General features: G+C 48.3%; 1 protein-coding gene across 1 annotated transcript in view; it reads right to left on the reverse strand.

The window, feature by feature from the left end:
* Positions 1-15,507, reverse strand: part of RYR2 (ryanodine receptor 2) — a 3,481,211-nt gene that overhangs the window by 1,724,271 nt on the left and 1,741,433 nt on the right. The window contains exon 44 of the mRNA XM_086925791.1: positions 1,961-2,064. Coding sequence (XP_086781917.1) covers positions 1,961-2,064 — 104 coding nt within the window. The remainder of the gene's footprint in view (positions 1-1,960; positions 2,065-15,507) is intronic.

Consider the following 15,507-nt stretch of genomic DNA (forward strand, 5'->3'; position numbering starts at 1 on the left):
CCGAAGAATCCAACACTGCTGGTCTGGTCCCCCAGACTGGCCCTTGCTTCCCTGTAAACGAGAAGCACCCCGGAACCTCCTGGTCCGCACCAGACGCCATCTTTGTTCCACCGCGTGGCTTGCATTATCCAAGGCCTGTTGTCCCGATCGACGATCCGACACCGCCAACAGCAGCAGACTACGTGGGACAGCCCGTGCCTCAAGCCTGGTCGTGAAGAACAGCTCCTGGTCCGCGCAGCTACAGAGAGAAGCGACCCTTCCTTCACCTGACTGCGGCGACAGCATCTGGTTCCCTCCTGGTTCCAGCACTGTCACTGGCTAGTGACCGAGACTTTGTCCCCTTCCATTTCAGGACTTCTTCTTCTAAGTTTCACCCTTGGAATTACCGGACTCCTCCATCTGGCTGCCTGCCAGCAACTCCTTGTTTCAGGCATCACCGGGATCAACGCAGCAAACCCGACGCAACTTCAGCCCTATGCACCCGCAGCCTGTGGGTTTGGTAACTAAAGCCTCTAGGTGCTGAAGTCTATGTACACTATCCTAGTGTCCAGGTCCACTGTTGTTTTCCCTCCATCCAGCCGGGTTCGTCCGGAATCCGTAACTTTCCAAACTGTAAGATCCATAGACGTTGGTACGCATCCCGCGTGAGAGTTTCCACTCTGCACGTGAGTCCCGTGGGCCTCCTGCTCCTTACTTACCTAGTTTGTAGCGTAGTCCCAGCTATCCTCCAGCCTCTGGATCTCCTTACAGTACTTTCTTTCCTCGCATTCCATTATTTTGAGTATATGGTTTGTCGTGCCCCTAAGGCGCACTTGTAAATATTGTGCGAACTCGTATTTCCTTTTGAGTATTGTCATGTGCTTAGCCCTCTGACCTCATAAAGAGTTCAGAGGTGTATGTTAGTTAATAAATATCTGTTTATTTTTATAACAACTTGTGTGGTGTCCTTTCACTTGGTATTCAAGGGGTTATATGTGATAAAACAGCTGGCTTCACATGCCATTCAGAGTTTAGCCTAAAGACTGCTTTTGTCCACGCTACTAGGATAGCTGGTCTATAAGGTTGACTTACAACCAATCACCATAAGGGTTGTTTGGACTGATACAAGGTGATCACTAGAACTAGTGAGCATCATATATCAGGCCAACTTCTCACATAGGCCACTAAGGTGGGATCCTTATGCCTGTTCTTCTCTATGTATGTCTACAGGACATTACTTTTTTATATACCTTATGGTATTGTCGAATGGCGCGGCACGCCTGATCCTGAGGCTACCCAAGAGAGCACCTTCAAAAATGGCACTTCAGACTCTTCACTGGCTCCCGGTGAGGAGCAGAGTGGAGTACAAGGCACTCTGTACCTGCTACCGCATTCTGAATGGCAGGTCGCCACAGCCACTGCAGAGCCTGATAGCGCGCTATGAACCGTCCTGTGCCTTAAGATCTGCGGGCTCGGGATTGGTGAAAATTCCCAAGGTAGGAAAAGCGGGCATGGGGGGAATATCGTTTAGGTATCTGGCAGCGCTTAACTGGAATAATTTACCGCTTGAACTGGACATGGAAAGGACATTACTTTTTTATATACCGGAGGCTCCCGTCTCGACGACGGGGAATGATTCAGGCATGTGAATCTATGAAAGACACCCAAATACTGGATAATGTATTTCTTCATTCTGTTCAAGAAGAAAGTGATTGGTCCTCATTTCAATCATATTCCACCTTTCAATTTCTGTAAGAGGAGTCTACGAAAATTAAATATCACAAACTTTAATTGGAGCGCGGGAGATACACACACCCTTAACAACGTGCAGTATTTAACCAGAGGCAGAGAAACACTTCAAAGCCTCCTTTACCCTGAGTAGAGAGAAAACACATAGGCAAAGAAAAAATATGAAATCCAATTAATACAAGACTTTCACAAGTTTTAAACCACATGCCACGCACACATCCCTAAGCAGTACCTTCTCAAGGTCAGGCTCCCTCAAGGCTAAGGCGAGTTCGTTATTGTCCATTACTGATGCTGCCGCGACATCCAGAGGTGTCGACCCACGCATTGAGGGAGAAGCTGTCATTGGGAAAAAACAGATTAAGTCAGAATGAAAGTGAAGGGTAGTAAGCAAAAAGGGGTACGTTGCTATTCTGTATCCTGGCTCACTTTTAGTAGTTACTTATGTAAAAAGTTTAATACATATTACCATCACATTTATTTTAAAAAGCCTCATAAACAGTGCAATAAATGTTGCGTTAAATTAAACAAACATTGTCACAACTTAGTAGCCTGGTTTATTTTACATCTGTGTTCTTTGTTATTAGTACTGCAGTGACAGATGCTGCAATTACCTTTCTCAATGCAGATGTCTCAATTTTTGTCATTCACATGGCTGCAAAGTCATTCAGTGTAATTTGTGACAACTGCAGCCCTTCCTCTTTTTCAATGGCAGGTCACTGATTATCTATTCATTGCAATGGAAGCACTGGTGTTCTCATTTGGGGGGATGTGGGGGATGTGGGGGAGTGGTTGCAAAATTCGCATAATTTGTTTTTGGAGTAGTAACATGAAATTATAGCGAAATTACTCTTAATCCAGCAAAAAACAAATCTTTCATTTGAAGTGATATTTTAGCGTAAAATGTGTTTTCACACCAATTTTAGGCACAAGGACTTATTTAAACAAAAGCACCATGAACAACAGTCGCTCGCATTCTGTTATTCCTGAGTGTACTCAGTAAATTTTTATACGAATCGTTCGTTCGCTGTAAATGTTTACTCCAAAATAGGCAAATTTCACAAACGTGTTTAATAATTTAATTTCAGGATTTTCATGTAAGAAGCATAATGTGAAATTCTTCAAAGTATGAGAATTATGTTGGTGTATTTAAATTCCACCCAGGCCTAGTACATCTTATGTCTAAAGTAACCATATATGTTGGTGAAGCCGAAGTACTCTATATTTTATGAATAATGTTTACAAATATCCTAGTCTAGGGGGGGTCGTCCTGTTGTCACGCATGAGAAACTGGATTGATAGGTAGAAGAAGCGCATTGGATGAAGTTTATAAAAAATACGGTAACTCAGTACCCAGGAAGTAAAAACATGTCTGAGTTAGAAATCCTAGGCTTATGCCTGCTGGTTGTTGCCTAAAGTGACAAGCTGTCCCACAGAAAATGTGCGTTTTTAGCAGCATCATTAAAACATTGAAGCATCCAGACATTAAACAGATACTTTTCTCAAAATAATGTAGGTAACATTAATATTAATTATTTAAAAGACAAGCCCCCAGATTCATCATTGTCATGTTTTGCGAGTCCTTAATAGCAATTATTAAGGAATTGCTATTAAAGACTCGCAAAACGGGATTCATATAGACATCGCAATATTTATTGCAATTTCTACAGCTTCCTTATTTGCGATTCGCTAATAGTCTAAGACCAGGGACTTATACATAAGAAATGTGCCAAATGAGTGTAAGCAATGTTTGAAGGAGAGAGCACAAGTACTTCAGAACTGGCTAGCGTCCTAATACCAACAAAAACGAAATTCAGAAAACAGGAGAGGGGGCGACCCTGCAGAGAGAGCTAAGTCCAACAAGATGCAAGCCAAAATTTTGATATCACAGCAGGTTCACACGTTTGCCGCATACATTTTGGTTATTCTGTCTACGGTCGTTTTGCTAAAATATTGAAAGCTTTGTTTGTTTTACGTGAAACTGCTGAATACTACAGTTACCTTAACACTGTAAATTGATTTTCATGGACAATTATCTGGGAGGAAAGTTTGCAAACTGGAAGGCCCCACAACACCATCATGTTCTGCAGCAACAAAACAATACAGTTCTAACCTGATACAAAAACCTTTACCATGAGTAATTGTATCTTATTCAATGGCTCATGTGTGGTAAAGATGAATATCAAAGCATGGAGCTCTACTCTACTCTATGAGTATTGAGCAAGTCATATTCCTAGCAATTCATGACTAAGTCAAACCCATACCTGGTGTATGACTTTCCTACTCATAGGAAATTCTCTATCAATCAGGCTATTCAAGCGTAACTCACATTTGGGCCTGCATAAAAAAAATTATTGTGACTCAAGTCTCAAGTTATTGGGAGAACTGTAAGTGGACAGCCTGCTCATGTATTAGTGCATTTAATACTGATAAGCAGAGTGGTCGAGGTCCTTGATTTACACAGTTTTCCAAAAAGCATTTAAAACAGAATTTACTTGTATTTACAGGCAACTAAGTAAGAGTCTGATAATATATATATATGAATAGAAGGACTAGTGGTTCATGTCATCTATTCAATGTTGTTTGCTAATTTATCATTCGAACCTGTAGTATGTAACAAACATCACCCATTTCAGGAGCTCACAGTCATCCTTAATTTGGGAAACTTGTGTGCTGAATTGCAGTCTACCTTGCAATAGAAGCAGCCACACCCTGCTATCCTATAGATAGTCATTTATACATAATATTTGTTAGAATTGACATCATTGGCTTGAGTCTCTCCTCTATTTTTTCTGTGTGCCTCCACTGTTTTACAATGTTTTTGCTGGTATACTGCTTTGGGCACTGTGCCACTGCTGATCAGTGCCACAGTGCAAGTGCTCCCTATGTTAAATTACTGCATTGATTGAATTCCATGTTTGGCTTATTTGGTTTACTGTCAGTCCCTAGTCTAGTGCACCAGGAGTGCCAGGGCTTGTAAATACAAATGCTGCTCGTGGGCTTGCAGCACATGTTGTGCCACCCACAAGAGCGGCCTAGTAAAAAATATGTCTACAGTCTGCCATTGCTAGACCTACGTGCAGTCTGGTACTGTCACGCTGACTGCGCAAGTATACCTACTTGCCAGTCCCCAAACCTTCCCTTAACTTCATGTTAGTGACCCCTACGGTAGGCCCACGGGCAGGGTGCATTGTAAGTATAAGGTAGGACAAGCCTGACCAAGTTGGCATGTCCTAATAGGAATTACAGCCATATTCGTTTTTCACTATTGCGAGGTAACCTGCTCTCCATTAGTTAGAATGGGCCGCCAGGGTTATTAATGCTATGATCCTAGCTGGCTCGGGGAGCATGGCGCAATGTCGAGTTTGGTATCCCTGAACTCGGAGTTTAATCACGCATCCATTGGTGTGGATGGTTTTTGGACTCTGGGTTTGAAAATAGCACTTTTAGAAAGTGGCTATTTTCTTGTCTAACTATTTCTGGTTTCTGCTGGTTTGGTGTGTGTGTGACAGGAGCTGGGTGGCTCCAGAGATCTGCTGAGTCAGTGTGGGATGAGTGGGACATTTGCATTGAGAGTAAGGGGAGAGTAGTTGCTGATAGCCTGCCCTGCCTGATACAATGCTGGCTCCACCTCCTGCCAGGCGACTGATGGCTCTGTGCCTGCCATGGACGATCCTGGCCCCACCTCCTGCCAGGAGGCCGATAGCTCTGCTCCTGCCAGTGACAATGCTGGCTCCACCTCCTGCTGGGCGTCTGAGGACCCAGCCCTGCTCAGTGAATAGGCCAGGTGCCTCTGCCTGGCTACACCCACAACAGACCCAGGATGTTGGGAAACTCCCCTGCATGAACAAAGGGATCAAAGCCAAAAAGGGGTATAAGAGAAGGACCCCTGAACCAAGAATTTAGATCACTTCTGACAAGGAACCCTGAAACCAAGGACAAGAAGCCTGCTGATCCAAGGACTTGCCTACCCCTCCTGCCAGTGTGCTGTTTGCTGGGGGGAATCCTGCATTGCTTCTTTATTTTTGCCAAGGAACCAGGAGAGAGGAACTGTGTGTGTACTCTCAAATTTTGCTAAGAAAATCTCCAAGGGCTGGAAGAGTGCCAGTCTCCTGTTGAAGTCACAGGGCTAAAGGACTTCATCTGCTTAAAATGCTTGTTGCTGGAACTTGAGAATCCAGCACCTCTGAAAGAAACCAGCCATCTCGACGCCGACGGACGTCGCCGAATCCAGCTCGACATCGTGAGTAACGGCTCCAGTGTCCCGCTTCCTCGACGCCGGACGCCGGGCCCGATCGACGCCAGCAGCAACGCCAGTGAGTAGTGAGTTCGGCTCCAGCTCCAAGGGACCTCGTATCTGCACCGCTGCTGATCGCATCGACTTCGTGCCCTCTCGACGTCGTGAGCGCTGCTCACTCTTGCAACGTCAACATCGACATCGACGACGACGCCGTATCCTGCTTCCCCTCGTGAGCGCTGCTCCTGCCTGACATCTGTCGACGCCGCTGCAGGTCGCCCCGACTCCGAGGCCGGATCGACGCCGAAGACGCGACGCCGGACATCTCGACGCCGCTGATCATCGTGTGCTTCGCTTTTCCAAGGTACTGTGTTGTGGGGGTCTGTGCGACTCCGGGCTCGACGTAGCGCTCCTCGCGGTCGACGCCAAACCTTTGGATTAACTTTGCCTCGACGTCGTGTGACTCCTGTGTGGGTTACATTGTTGCCAAGAACTGTGTTTTAAAGAAGAAGAGTTGCTTTTGATACTAAAGACTTTGTGCTAATAAGAAACTACACTTGAACTATTATTTTTCCTTCCAAGAGTATTTATTAAGACTGTGGTATATTTTTGTCGTTATTTGGTCTTGTGCTAAGCCTTATATAAAAATACTTATTTTTATAATACTACTGTGTCGTGTCCATTTGTAGTGTATTCACTTTATTACTGTATGTGGTCATAAATGCTTAACACACAGCCTCTGAGATAAGCCTGTCTGCTCTGCCAAGCTACCAAGGGGGTGAGCAGGGGTTATCAAAGGGTGTGATCCCCTTGCCCTGACTAGAAAAGGTGTGTCCCTATTTGTCAGAAGTGCATACCTCTGCCAACTAGAGACAGCCGGTTCTAACATTGGACGCAGCGATGAGGATTTAAACCTTGCATTTATGACCCATGTGCAGTGATTAGTGTGCGCTACATAGTGAAAGCAGACCATAGCGCAGCCACAATCTATTTTGGTAGGATTCTATTTTTGTTCTCCGCTTTTCTGAGGCTTGATTTTTTGAACACTGCCAGTTTTGACCATGAGTGACACCGGAGTCACTGCCCCTGTTGTTGTTGTGGAGGAATTTGATAGGGAGAAGATGAAGGAATACGGGAAAAAGCAGCTACAATACTTTTGCAAGCAGTTTAAAGTTCCTACCACAGGCGTCTCAAGAAAGGATGGATATTTCAAAGCACTGGAGGCCTGGTTGGAGTCCAGAGATCCCTCTGATGCGGTGGTGGTACCGCCAGGGGAAGGGGATGAGGAGGCGCCAGTGAGTGGGCCTGTGTCCTCTCCCGGTAGCAGTGTTTCCTCCAAAGGTCTTTCCCCTGAAGAAAGAGAAGAAAGGGCGAATGCGCGTGCGTACAACATGGAGATGGCAAGGCTTAAGATAAATGGGCAGTTGGAATTAAAAAATGCAAGAGGTAGGAGAGAAGCTGATTTGGAGACCAAAAGGTTGGAATTTGAAAGAGAAAAGTTAGCTTTAGAGCGTGATACCAAGTTGAGGGAGTTGGAGATCCAAGCTAAAAAGTTAGAATTGAATCCCTCTGGTGGCAGCATCCCATCTGTGCCTGCAGAAAGTAGGTTTTATTTCCCTAAAGATGTGATAAAAGATTATCATAAGAATGAAGATATTGGTCAATGGTTTAAAGCATATGAGTTAGCATTGTTGGCCCACCGGGTCCCTGAGAAGGATTGGGGAGCGTGGTTGTGGGGTCGCTTTGTGAATGAGGGAAGAGATACCCTGTTAGACATGCCTGTTGAGGATAGGATGGCTTATGCTCATATGAAAGATGCTTTAATGTTGAGGTATGGCCTAACCCCAGAAAAGTACAGACAAGCTTTTAGAGAATGTAAGAAGTTGCCTGGTACGACGTGGGTTGAATATGTGTCTTTTTTTTGCAGAGCCATGGATGGTTGGGTAAAGGGCAGCAAAGTGGAAAGTTATGAAGCTCTTTATGATTTGTTTGCTTGGGAGCATTTGTCTAATAACTGTTTTCCAGAGCTGCGCCAGCACCTTATTGATAGCAAGATATCTAACCCTAGAAAACTTGCTGAGGAGGCGGACCAGGGTCCACAAGGGTCCAGTGGGAGACTCAGCCAAAGGTGGGCAGGGTCCCCAGCAGAAGAGAGGGGGGGACAAGGGCAAACAGAAGGAGTCCCAGAAAGGGCCCCAAAGTAATCCCCAAGGGAACCAAGGGAAGGGTTCCCAGCCTCCCCCTGAGAAGAAGCCAGGGGCCCCGACAGGTAAACCTGTTCATAGGGGCCCACTGACCTGCTGCGTTTGTGGGCAGGTGGGACACCTGTATTATGACCCCCAGTGTCCCATGAAGAATTCGAATGCACCGCCGCGTGCACCCCCCCCCCCCCCCCCCGTCAGTTGGCGAGTGTAGCCCTGGGAGGGGAGGAGATGGTTGTCCCTGGTGGGAGGGGTCCCGCAGAAATGTCCCTGGTCTCGCTAGGAGACATGGAAATGGTCCCTCCACCCCCTCTGCCTAGTAACATTAATAAATATAGGCAGTGGGTGACCATTAATGGCCACAGAGTGGAAGCTCTCAGAGACACCGGAGCGAGTGTGACAGCTGTCAAGTGTCACTTGGTGTCCAGAGAGCAGGTGGTTCCCCACGCATTCTACCCCGTGATAGCTGCTGACAACTCCCAGAAAGAGTGTGAGGTAGCTCAAGTTTCCTTTGAATGGGGGGGAGTTTCTGGTACTCTTCAGGTTGCTGTGAGGCCCGCCATGCCTGTTGATTGTCTCCTGGGCAATGATTTAGAAGATACCCCTTGGGCTAAGGTGGAGAGGGAGACACATTTGAAAATGTTGGGTGTGCCAGAGTTGGTGTGTGCAACCACTCGATCCATGACAGCAAGTAAGGGTGTTGATGGGGTCCCGGAGCCTGAAAGTATGGCCCAGGACCCAGCTGTGAAGAGAAGAGGCAGGAGGCGCTGGAAACCGGCCCCCATAGTTCCAGTGGTCCAGGATGAGGTAGACCCTGAGGGGGATACCCTGGAGCTCACAGGGGAACAAATTGCTGAACTGGGAGACCTGCCCGAGCTGACCCATTGGCAGCAGGATGGTGGTCCCTCCAGGGAAGAATTTTGTGCAGAACAAAGAGTGTGCCCTTCTCTTGTGGGTATGAGGCAGTAGGCCTCAGCCCAAACCTCAGGTGATAAGTCAGGGTAACATTTTGTTTACTGGGAGAACGACCTCCTGTATAGCGAGCCTAAGGCTGCTGAGCCTGGGTCAGCCCGTGTGCTGGTGGTACCCCAGCGCTTCAGAGCCTTCCTACTGGGTTTGGCTCATGACGTTCCGTTAGCTGGACATCTGGGGCAGGACAAGACCTAGGACAGGCTTGTCACCAATTTTTATTGGCCTCAGATGAGAAGGGATGTAGACATCCATTGTAAAACTTGTCACACTTGCCAGGCAAGTGGGAAAAGCGGAAGGAAGCAGAAGGCTCCCCTCCAACCTTTTCCAGTGGTCAGTACCCCCTTTGACCGGGTGGGGATTGACATTGTTGGGCCCCTGGACCCCAAGACAGCCTTGGGCAACAGGTTTATCCTGGTCTTGGTGGACCATGCCACACGGTACCCGGAAGCCATCCCTCTCCGAACAGTGACGGCCCCCGTGGTGGGACGGGCACTGATGGGTGTTTTCTCCCGAATGGGGTTCCCCAGAGAGGTGGTGTCAGACCGGGGCACCAACTTCATTTCCAACTATATGAAGTCTCTGTGGAAGGAGTGTGGGGTAACCCACAAGTTCACCACTCATTACCACCCTCAAGGTAATGGGCTGGTTGAGAGATTCAACCGGACCCTTAAAGGCATGATCATGGGTCTTGAAGAACCAATGAGGCGGAAATGGGACGTCCTCTTGCCATGCCTGTTGTTTGCTTACCGTGAGGTGCCACAGAAGTCTCTAGGGTTCAGTCCCTTTGAGCTTTTGTATGGTCACCCGGTAAGAGGGCCTTTGAGTCTGGTCAAAGAACGCTGGGAGCAATCTCCCAAGAAACCTCCCCAGGATGTATACAGTTACATGCTGGCCTTTAGGAACCAGACTAGGCGCTTCAGAGATCTTGCTCAGGCAAACCTGGAGGCCAGCCAGGAGGAGATGAAGCGGTGGTACGACCGGAATGCCACTCTGGTAGAGCTTCAGCCTGGTCAAGAAGTTTGGGTCATGTCCCCTGTGGAACCTTGTGCGCTCAAGGACAGGTGGACTGGACCATTTAAGGTTGTGGAGAAGAAGAGCGATGTCACCTACTTGGTGGACTTGAAATCTCCCAGGAACACCTTGAGGGTCCTGCATGTCAACTGTTTGAAGCCCCACATAGAAAGGTCCGAAGTGGGCATGCTCCTAGCTACGGATGCTGGAATGGAGGAGGAGAGTGAGCCTCTTCCTGACCTCCTGTGTGCTAAAGAGCAAGATGGGTCAGTGGATGGTGTTGTCCTCTCTGACACACTGACCCTTGAGCAGAAGCAGGATTGTCGCCAACTGTTGGGACAATTCCCTGATCTGTTTTCCTTGGTTCCTGGTGTCACTCATTGGTGTGTCCATGATGTTGACACCGGAGACAGCCCTCCTGTGGAGCACAAGGCTTACAGGGTGACTGACAAGGTCAGAGCATACATTAAGGAGGAGGTCTCCAAAATGTTTGCCGTAGGGGTGGTTGAGTCCTCTAGCAGTCCTTGGGCCAGCCCAGTGGTCTTGGTCCCGAAGGCTGCAGCGCCTGGTGCTGCACCAGAACTTTGGTTCTGCATGGACTACCGAGGACTCAATTCAGTCACCAAGACTGACGCGCACCCCATCCCCAGAGCTGATGAGCTCATAGATCGGTTGGGGGCTGCACGGTACCTTAGCACGTTTGATCTAACGTCTGGGTACTGGCAGATCGCCTTAACTGATGGGGCAAAAGAGAGGTCAGCATTCTCCACACCAGATGGGCTATACCAGTTCCGGGTGATGCCCTTTGGGATGAAGAATGCCCCTGCCACCTTCCAGAGGTTGGTCAACCAGGTCTTGGCTGGACTGGAGGATTTCAGTGCCGCCTACCTGGACGACATTGCAGTGTTCAGCGCCAGCTGGGAGGAACACTTGCGCCACCTCCAGAAAGTGTTGTTGGCCCTGCGCAGAGCAGGCCTCACAATCAAAGCCAGTAAGTGCCAGATTGGGCAGGGTTCTGTGGTGTACTTGGGGCACCAAGTAGGGAGCGGCAAGGTGGCCCCCTTGCAACCCAAGATAGATACCATGCTGGCTTGGGCACCGCCCAAAACCCGAACTCAGGTGAGAGCCTTCTTAGGTCTCACGGGTTACTACAGGAGGTTTGTCAAGGATTATGGTAACATTGTGCACCCCTTGGCTTCGCTGACTTCCAGGAAGCAGCCACGAAATGTGATCTGGACTGATGCCTGTCAAACGGCCTTTGACACCCTGAAAACAAACTGCAATGTGCACAGCACCTATACTCCAGGCACCCGACTTTTCTAAGGAATTTATTGTCCAGACGGACGCTTCAGAGCATGGCGTGGGGGCTGTTCTAGCTCAGGTGAATGAAGAGGGCCGAGACTTGCCTGTAGCCTTCATCAGCCGGAGGTTACTTCCCAGAAAAACAAGGTGGAGTGCGATAGAGCGAGAAGCATTTGCTGTGGTCTGGGCGCTGAAGAAGCTAAGACCCTACCTGTTTGGGACTCACTTCCGGGTTCAGACAGACCACAGGCCACTCAGATGGTTGATGCAGATGAGGGGTGAGAACCCAAAACTGTTGAGGTGGTCCATTTCCCCACAGGGGATGGACTTCACGGTGGAACACCGCCCTGGTACAGATCACGCCAATGCTGATGGTCTGTCCAGATTTTTCCGCCTTAGTGATGAGGACTCCCTAGGTCAAGGTTAGTTCTCCCCACATTTCAGCTGGAGGGGACACGTGTTAGACCTGACATCATTGGCTTGAGTCTCTTCTCCATTTTTTCTGTGTGCCACTGCCTCCACTGTTTTACGATGTTTTTGCTGGTATACTGCTTTGGGCACTGTGCCACTGCTGATCAGTGCCACAGTGCAAGTGCTCCCTATGTTAAATTACTGTATTGATTGAATTCCATGTTTGGCTTATTTGGTTTACTGTCATTCCCTAGTCTAGTGCACCATGAGTGCCAGGGCTTGTAAATACAAATGCTGCTCGTGGGCTTGAAGCACATGTTGTGCCACCCACAAGAGCGGCCTAGTAAAAATATGTCTACAGGTCTTCCATTGCTAGACCTACGTGCAGTTTGGTACTGTCACGCTGACTGCGCAAGTATACCTACTTGCCAGTCCCCAAACCTTCCCTTAACTTCATGTTAGTCACCCCTATGGTAGGCCCACGGGCAGGGTGCATTGTAAGTATAAGGTAGGACAAGCCTGACCAAGTTGGCATGTCCTAATAGTGAATTACAGCCATATTCGTTATTCACTATTGCGAGGTAACCTGCTCTCCATTAGTTAGAATGGGCCGCCAGGGTTATTAATGCTATGATCCTAGCTGGCTCGGGGAGCATGGTGCAATGTCGAGTTTGGTATCCCTGAACTCGGGGTTTAATCACGCATCCATTGGTGTGGATGGTTTTTGGACTCTGGGTTTGAAAATAGCACTTTTAGAAAGTGGCTATTTTCTTGTCTATTTCTGGTTTCTGCTGGTTTGGTGTGTGTGTGACAGGAGCTGGGTAGGGGTGGGCGGAAAATCCGTTCCGCTCGCGGATTTTGCGGATTTTCGGGAAATCCGCAATCCGCGAGATTTGCGAATCTCCCGCAAAATCCGCAAATCCGCGAGCAGCGGATTTTGCTCGCACTGCTCGCACTGTTCGCGTGAGTTCGCGCCCCGCGAATAAGTGCAAAATTGCAGAAATACGATCTTAGCAAAACTGAAAGTAACTACTTACCAGGTTCAAAAGTTCAGGCTCATCATTAGTAGCCATTTCCTGTAGTGCTTCCTGAGGGCCCCCTCCAGAGTTCAGTTGCCAGTTGAAACTATTATGTGACCCTGCTCTGAACCTCAGAATAGTTACACATATGCCACAAAGGTCCTGAATTACAGCTAAGGGAGACAAGCAGGAGCCAGGCTGGAAGTTAAAATCCATTAATCAGCCCCTAATTCATTATTGTCAGTTGGGGCAGGGCAGGTGTTGTAACTAATTTTGCAACAATGAAAGCACTTAGCAAGTGCAAAAGATCACTAATCAGGGCGCACTAAGGAAGCAGGTGCCAGCTAAAAAAATATTCTGTGACACATTAATCAGCCCCAAATTAATTCAGGTCACTTGAGGCAGGGAAGGTGTGCTTTGCTTTGCCGAAAATAATGTACACTGGACAACCAGAGGGTGTGGTGATGAAACAGAGGGTGGCATGGGTGGGCCAGAGGGTGGCATGAGTAGTCAGAGAGTGGCAGTGGTGACAGAGAGTGGCAGTGATGAAGAAGAGTGTCCCAAACAGGCTGGACACGTAGAAACAACAAGTTCGCGAAACTTGCGACCCGACAGGTAAGTTCGCAATTTGCGAAAGTGTACAAAACCCTCGCGAACTGGCAGAAACACGGGCGAACACAAAAAAAAAAAATCCGCAAATTCGCGGGAATTCGCGGATTTTGCGGATTGCGAATCCGCAAATCCGCAAAATTCGCGAACGCGAGATCCGCAAAATTCGCTCATGCCTAGAGCTGGGTGGCTCCAGAGATCTGCTGAGTCAGTGTGGGATGAGTTGGACATTTGCATTGAGAGTAGGGGGAGAGTAGTTGCTGATAGCCTGCCCTGCCTGATACAATGCTGGCTCCACCTCCTGCCAGGCTACTGATGGCTCTGTGCCTGCCATGGACGATCCTGGCCCCACCTCCTGCCAGGAGGCCGATAGCTCTGCTCCTGCCAGTGACAATGCTGGCTCCACCTCCTGCTGGGCGTCTGAGGACCCAGCCCTGCTCAGTGAATAGGCCAGGTGCCTCTGCCTGGCTACACCCACAACAGACCCAGGATGTTGGGAAACTCCCCTGCATGGACAAAGGGATCAAAGCCAAAAAGGGGTATAAGAAAAGGACCCCTGAACCAAGAATTTAGATCACTTCTGACAAGGAACCCTGAAACCAAGGACAAGAAGCCTGCTGATCCAAGGACTTGCCTACCCCTTCTGCCAGTGTGCTGTTTGCTGGAGGGAATCCTGCATTGCTTCTTTATTTTTGCCAAGGAACCAGGAGAGAGGAACTGTGTGTGTACTCTCAAACTTTGCTAAGAAAATCTCCAAGGGCTGGAAGAGTGCCAGTCTCCTGTTGAAGTCACAGGGCTAAAGGACTTCATCTGCTTAAAGTGCTTGTTGCTGGAACTTGAGAATCCAGCACCTCTGAAAGAAACCAGACATCTTGACGCCGACGGACGTCGCCGAATCCAGCTCGACATCGTGAGTAACGGCTCCAGTGTCCCGCTTCCTCGACGCCGGACGCCGGGCCCGATCGACGCCAGCAGCAACGCCAGTGAGTAGTGAGTTCGGCTCCAGCTCCAAGGGACCTCGTGTCTGCACCTCTGCTGATCGCATGGACTTCGTGCCCTCTCGACGTCGTGAGCGCTGCTCACTCTTGCAACGTCAACATCGACATCGACCACAACGCCATATCCTGCTTCGCCTCGTGAGCGCCGCTCCTGCCTGACATCTGTCGACGCCGCTGCAGTTCGCCCCGACTCCGAGACCGGATCGACGCCGAAGACGCGACGCCGGACATCTCGACACCGCTGATCATCGTGTGCTTCGATTTTCCAAGGTACTGTGTTGTGGGGGTCTGTGCGACTCCGGGCTCGACGTAGCGCTCCTCGCGGTGGACTCCAAACCTTTGGATTAACTTTGCCTCGACGTTGTGTGACTCCTGTGTGGATTACATTGTTGCCAAGAACTGTGTTTTAAAGAAGAAGAGTTGCTTTTGATACTAAAGACTTTGTGCTAAGAAGAAACTACACTTGAACTATTATTTTTCCTTCCAAGAGTATTTATTAAGACTGTGGTATATTTTTGTCGTTATTTGGTCTTGTGCTAAGCTTTATATAAAAATACTTATTTTTATAATACTACTGTGTCGTGTCCATTTGTAGTGTATTCACTTTATTACTGTATGGGGTCATAAATGCTTAACACACAGCCTCTGAGATAAGCCTGTCTGCTCTGCCACGCTACCAAGGGGTGAGCAGGGGTTATCAAAGGGTGTGATCCCCTTGCCCTGACTAGAAAAGGTGTGTCCCTATTTGTCAGAAGTGCATACCTCTGCCAACTAGAGACAGCCGGTTCTAACAATATTATTTACTTATTAGAAAATGTTTTAAATCATATATTGAAACAGTAAAAATATTTAAAATCATTTTCATTAAGGAAGTTGCAACATGTTGATTCCAGGCGGCTCCAGTCTGTCTATGTGTGCGGAGGGCCCTCAACGTCCATCAGTGGGGAGTCCATCAGGCTTCACTGCATCCCCGATTTGCAATAAACCTGTTTGTTTTGTAATTGCATGTGAATAAAATGACT

Source organism: Lissotriton vulgaris, chromosome 6 (genome assembly GCF_964263255.1).
Source record: "Lissotriton vulgaris chromosome 6, aLisVul1.2, whole genome shotgun sequence".
NCBI lineage: Eukaryota > Metazoa > Chordata > Amphibia > Caudata > Salamandridae > Lissotriton > Lissotriton vulgaris.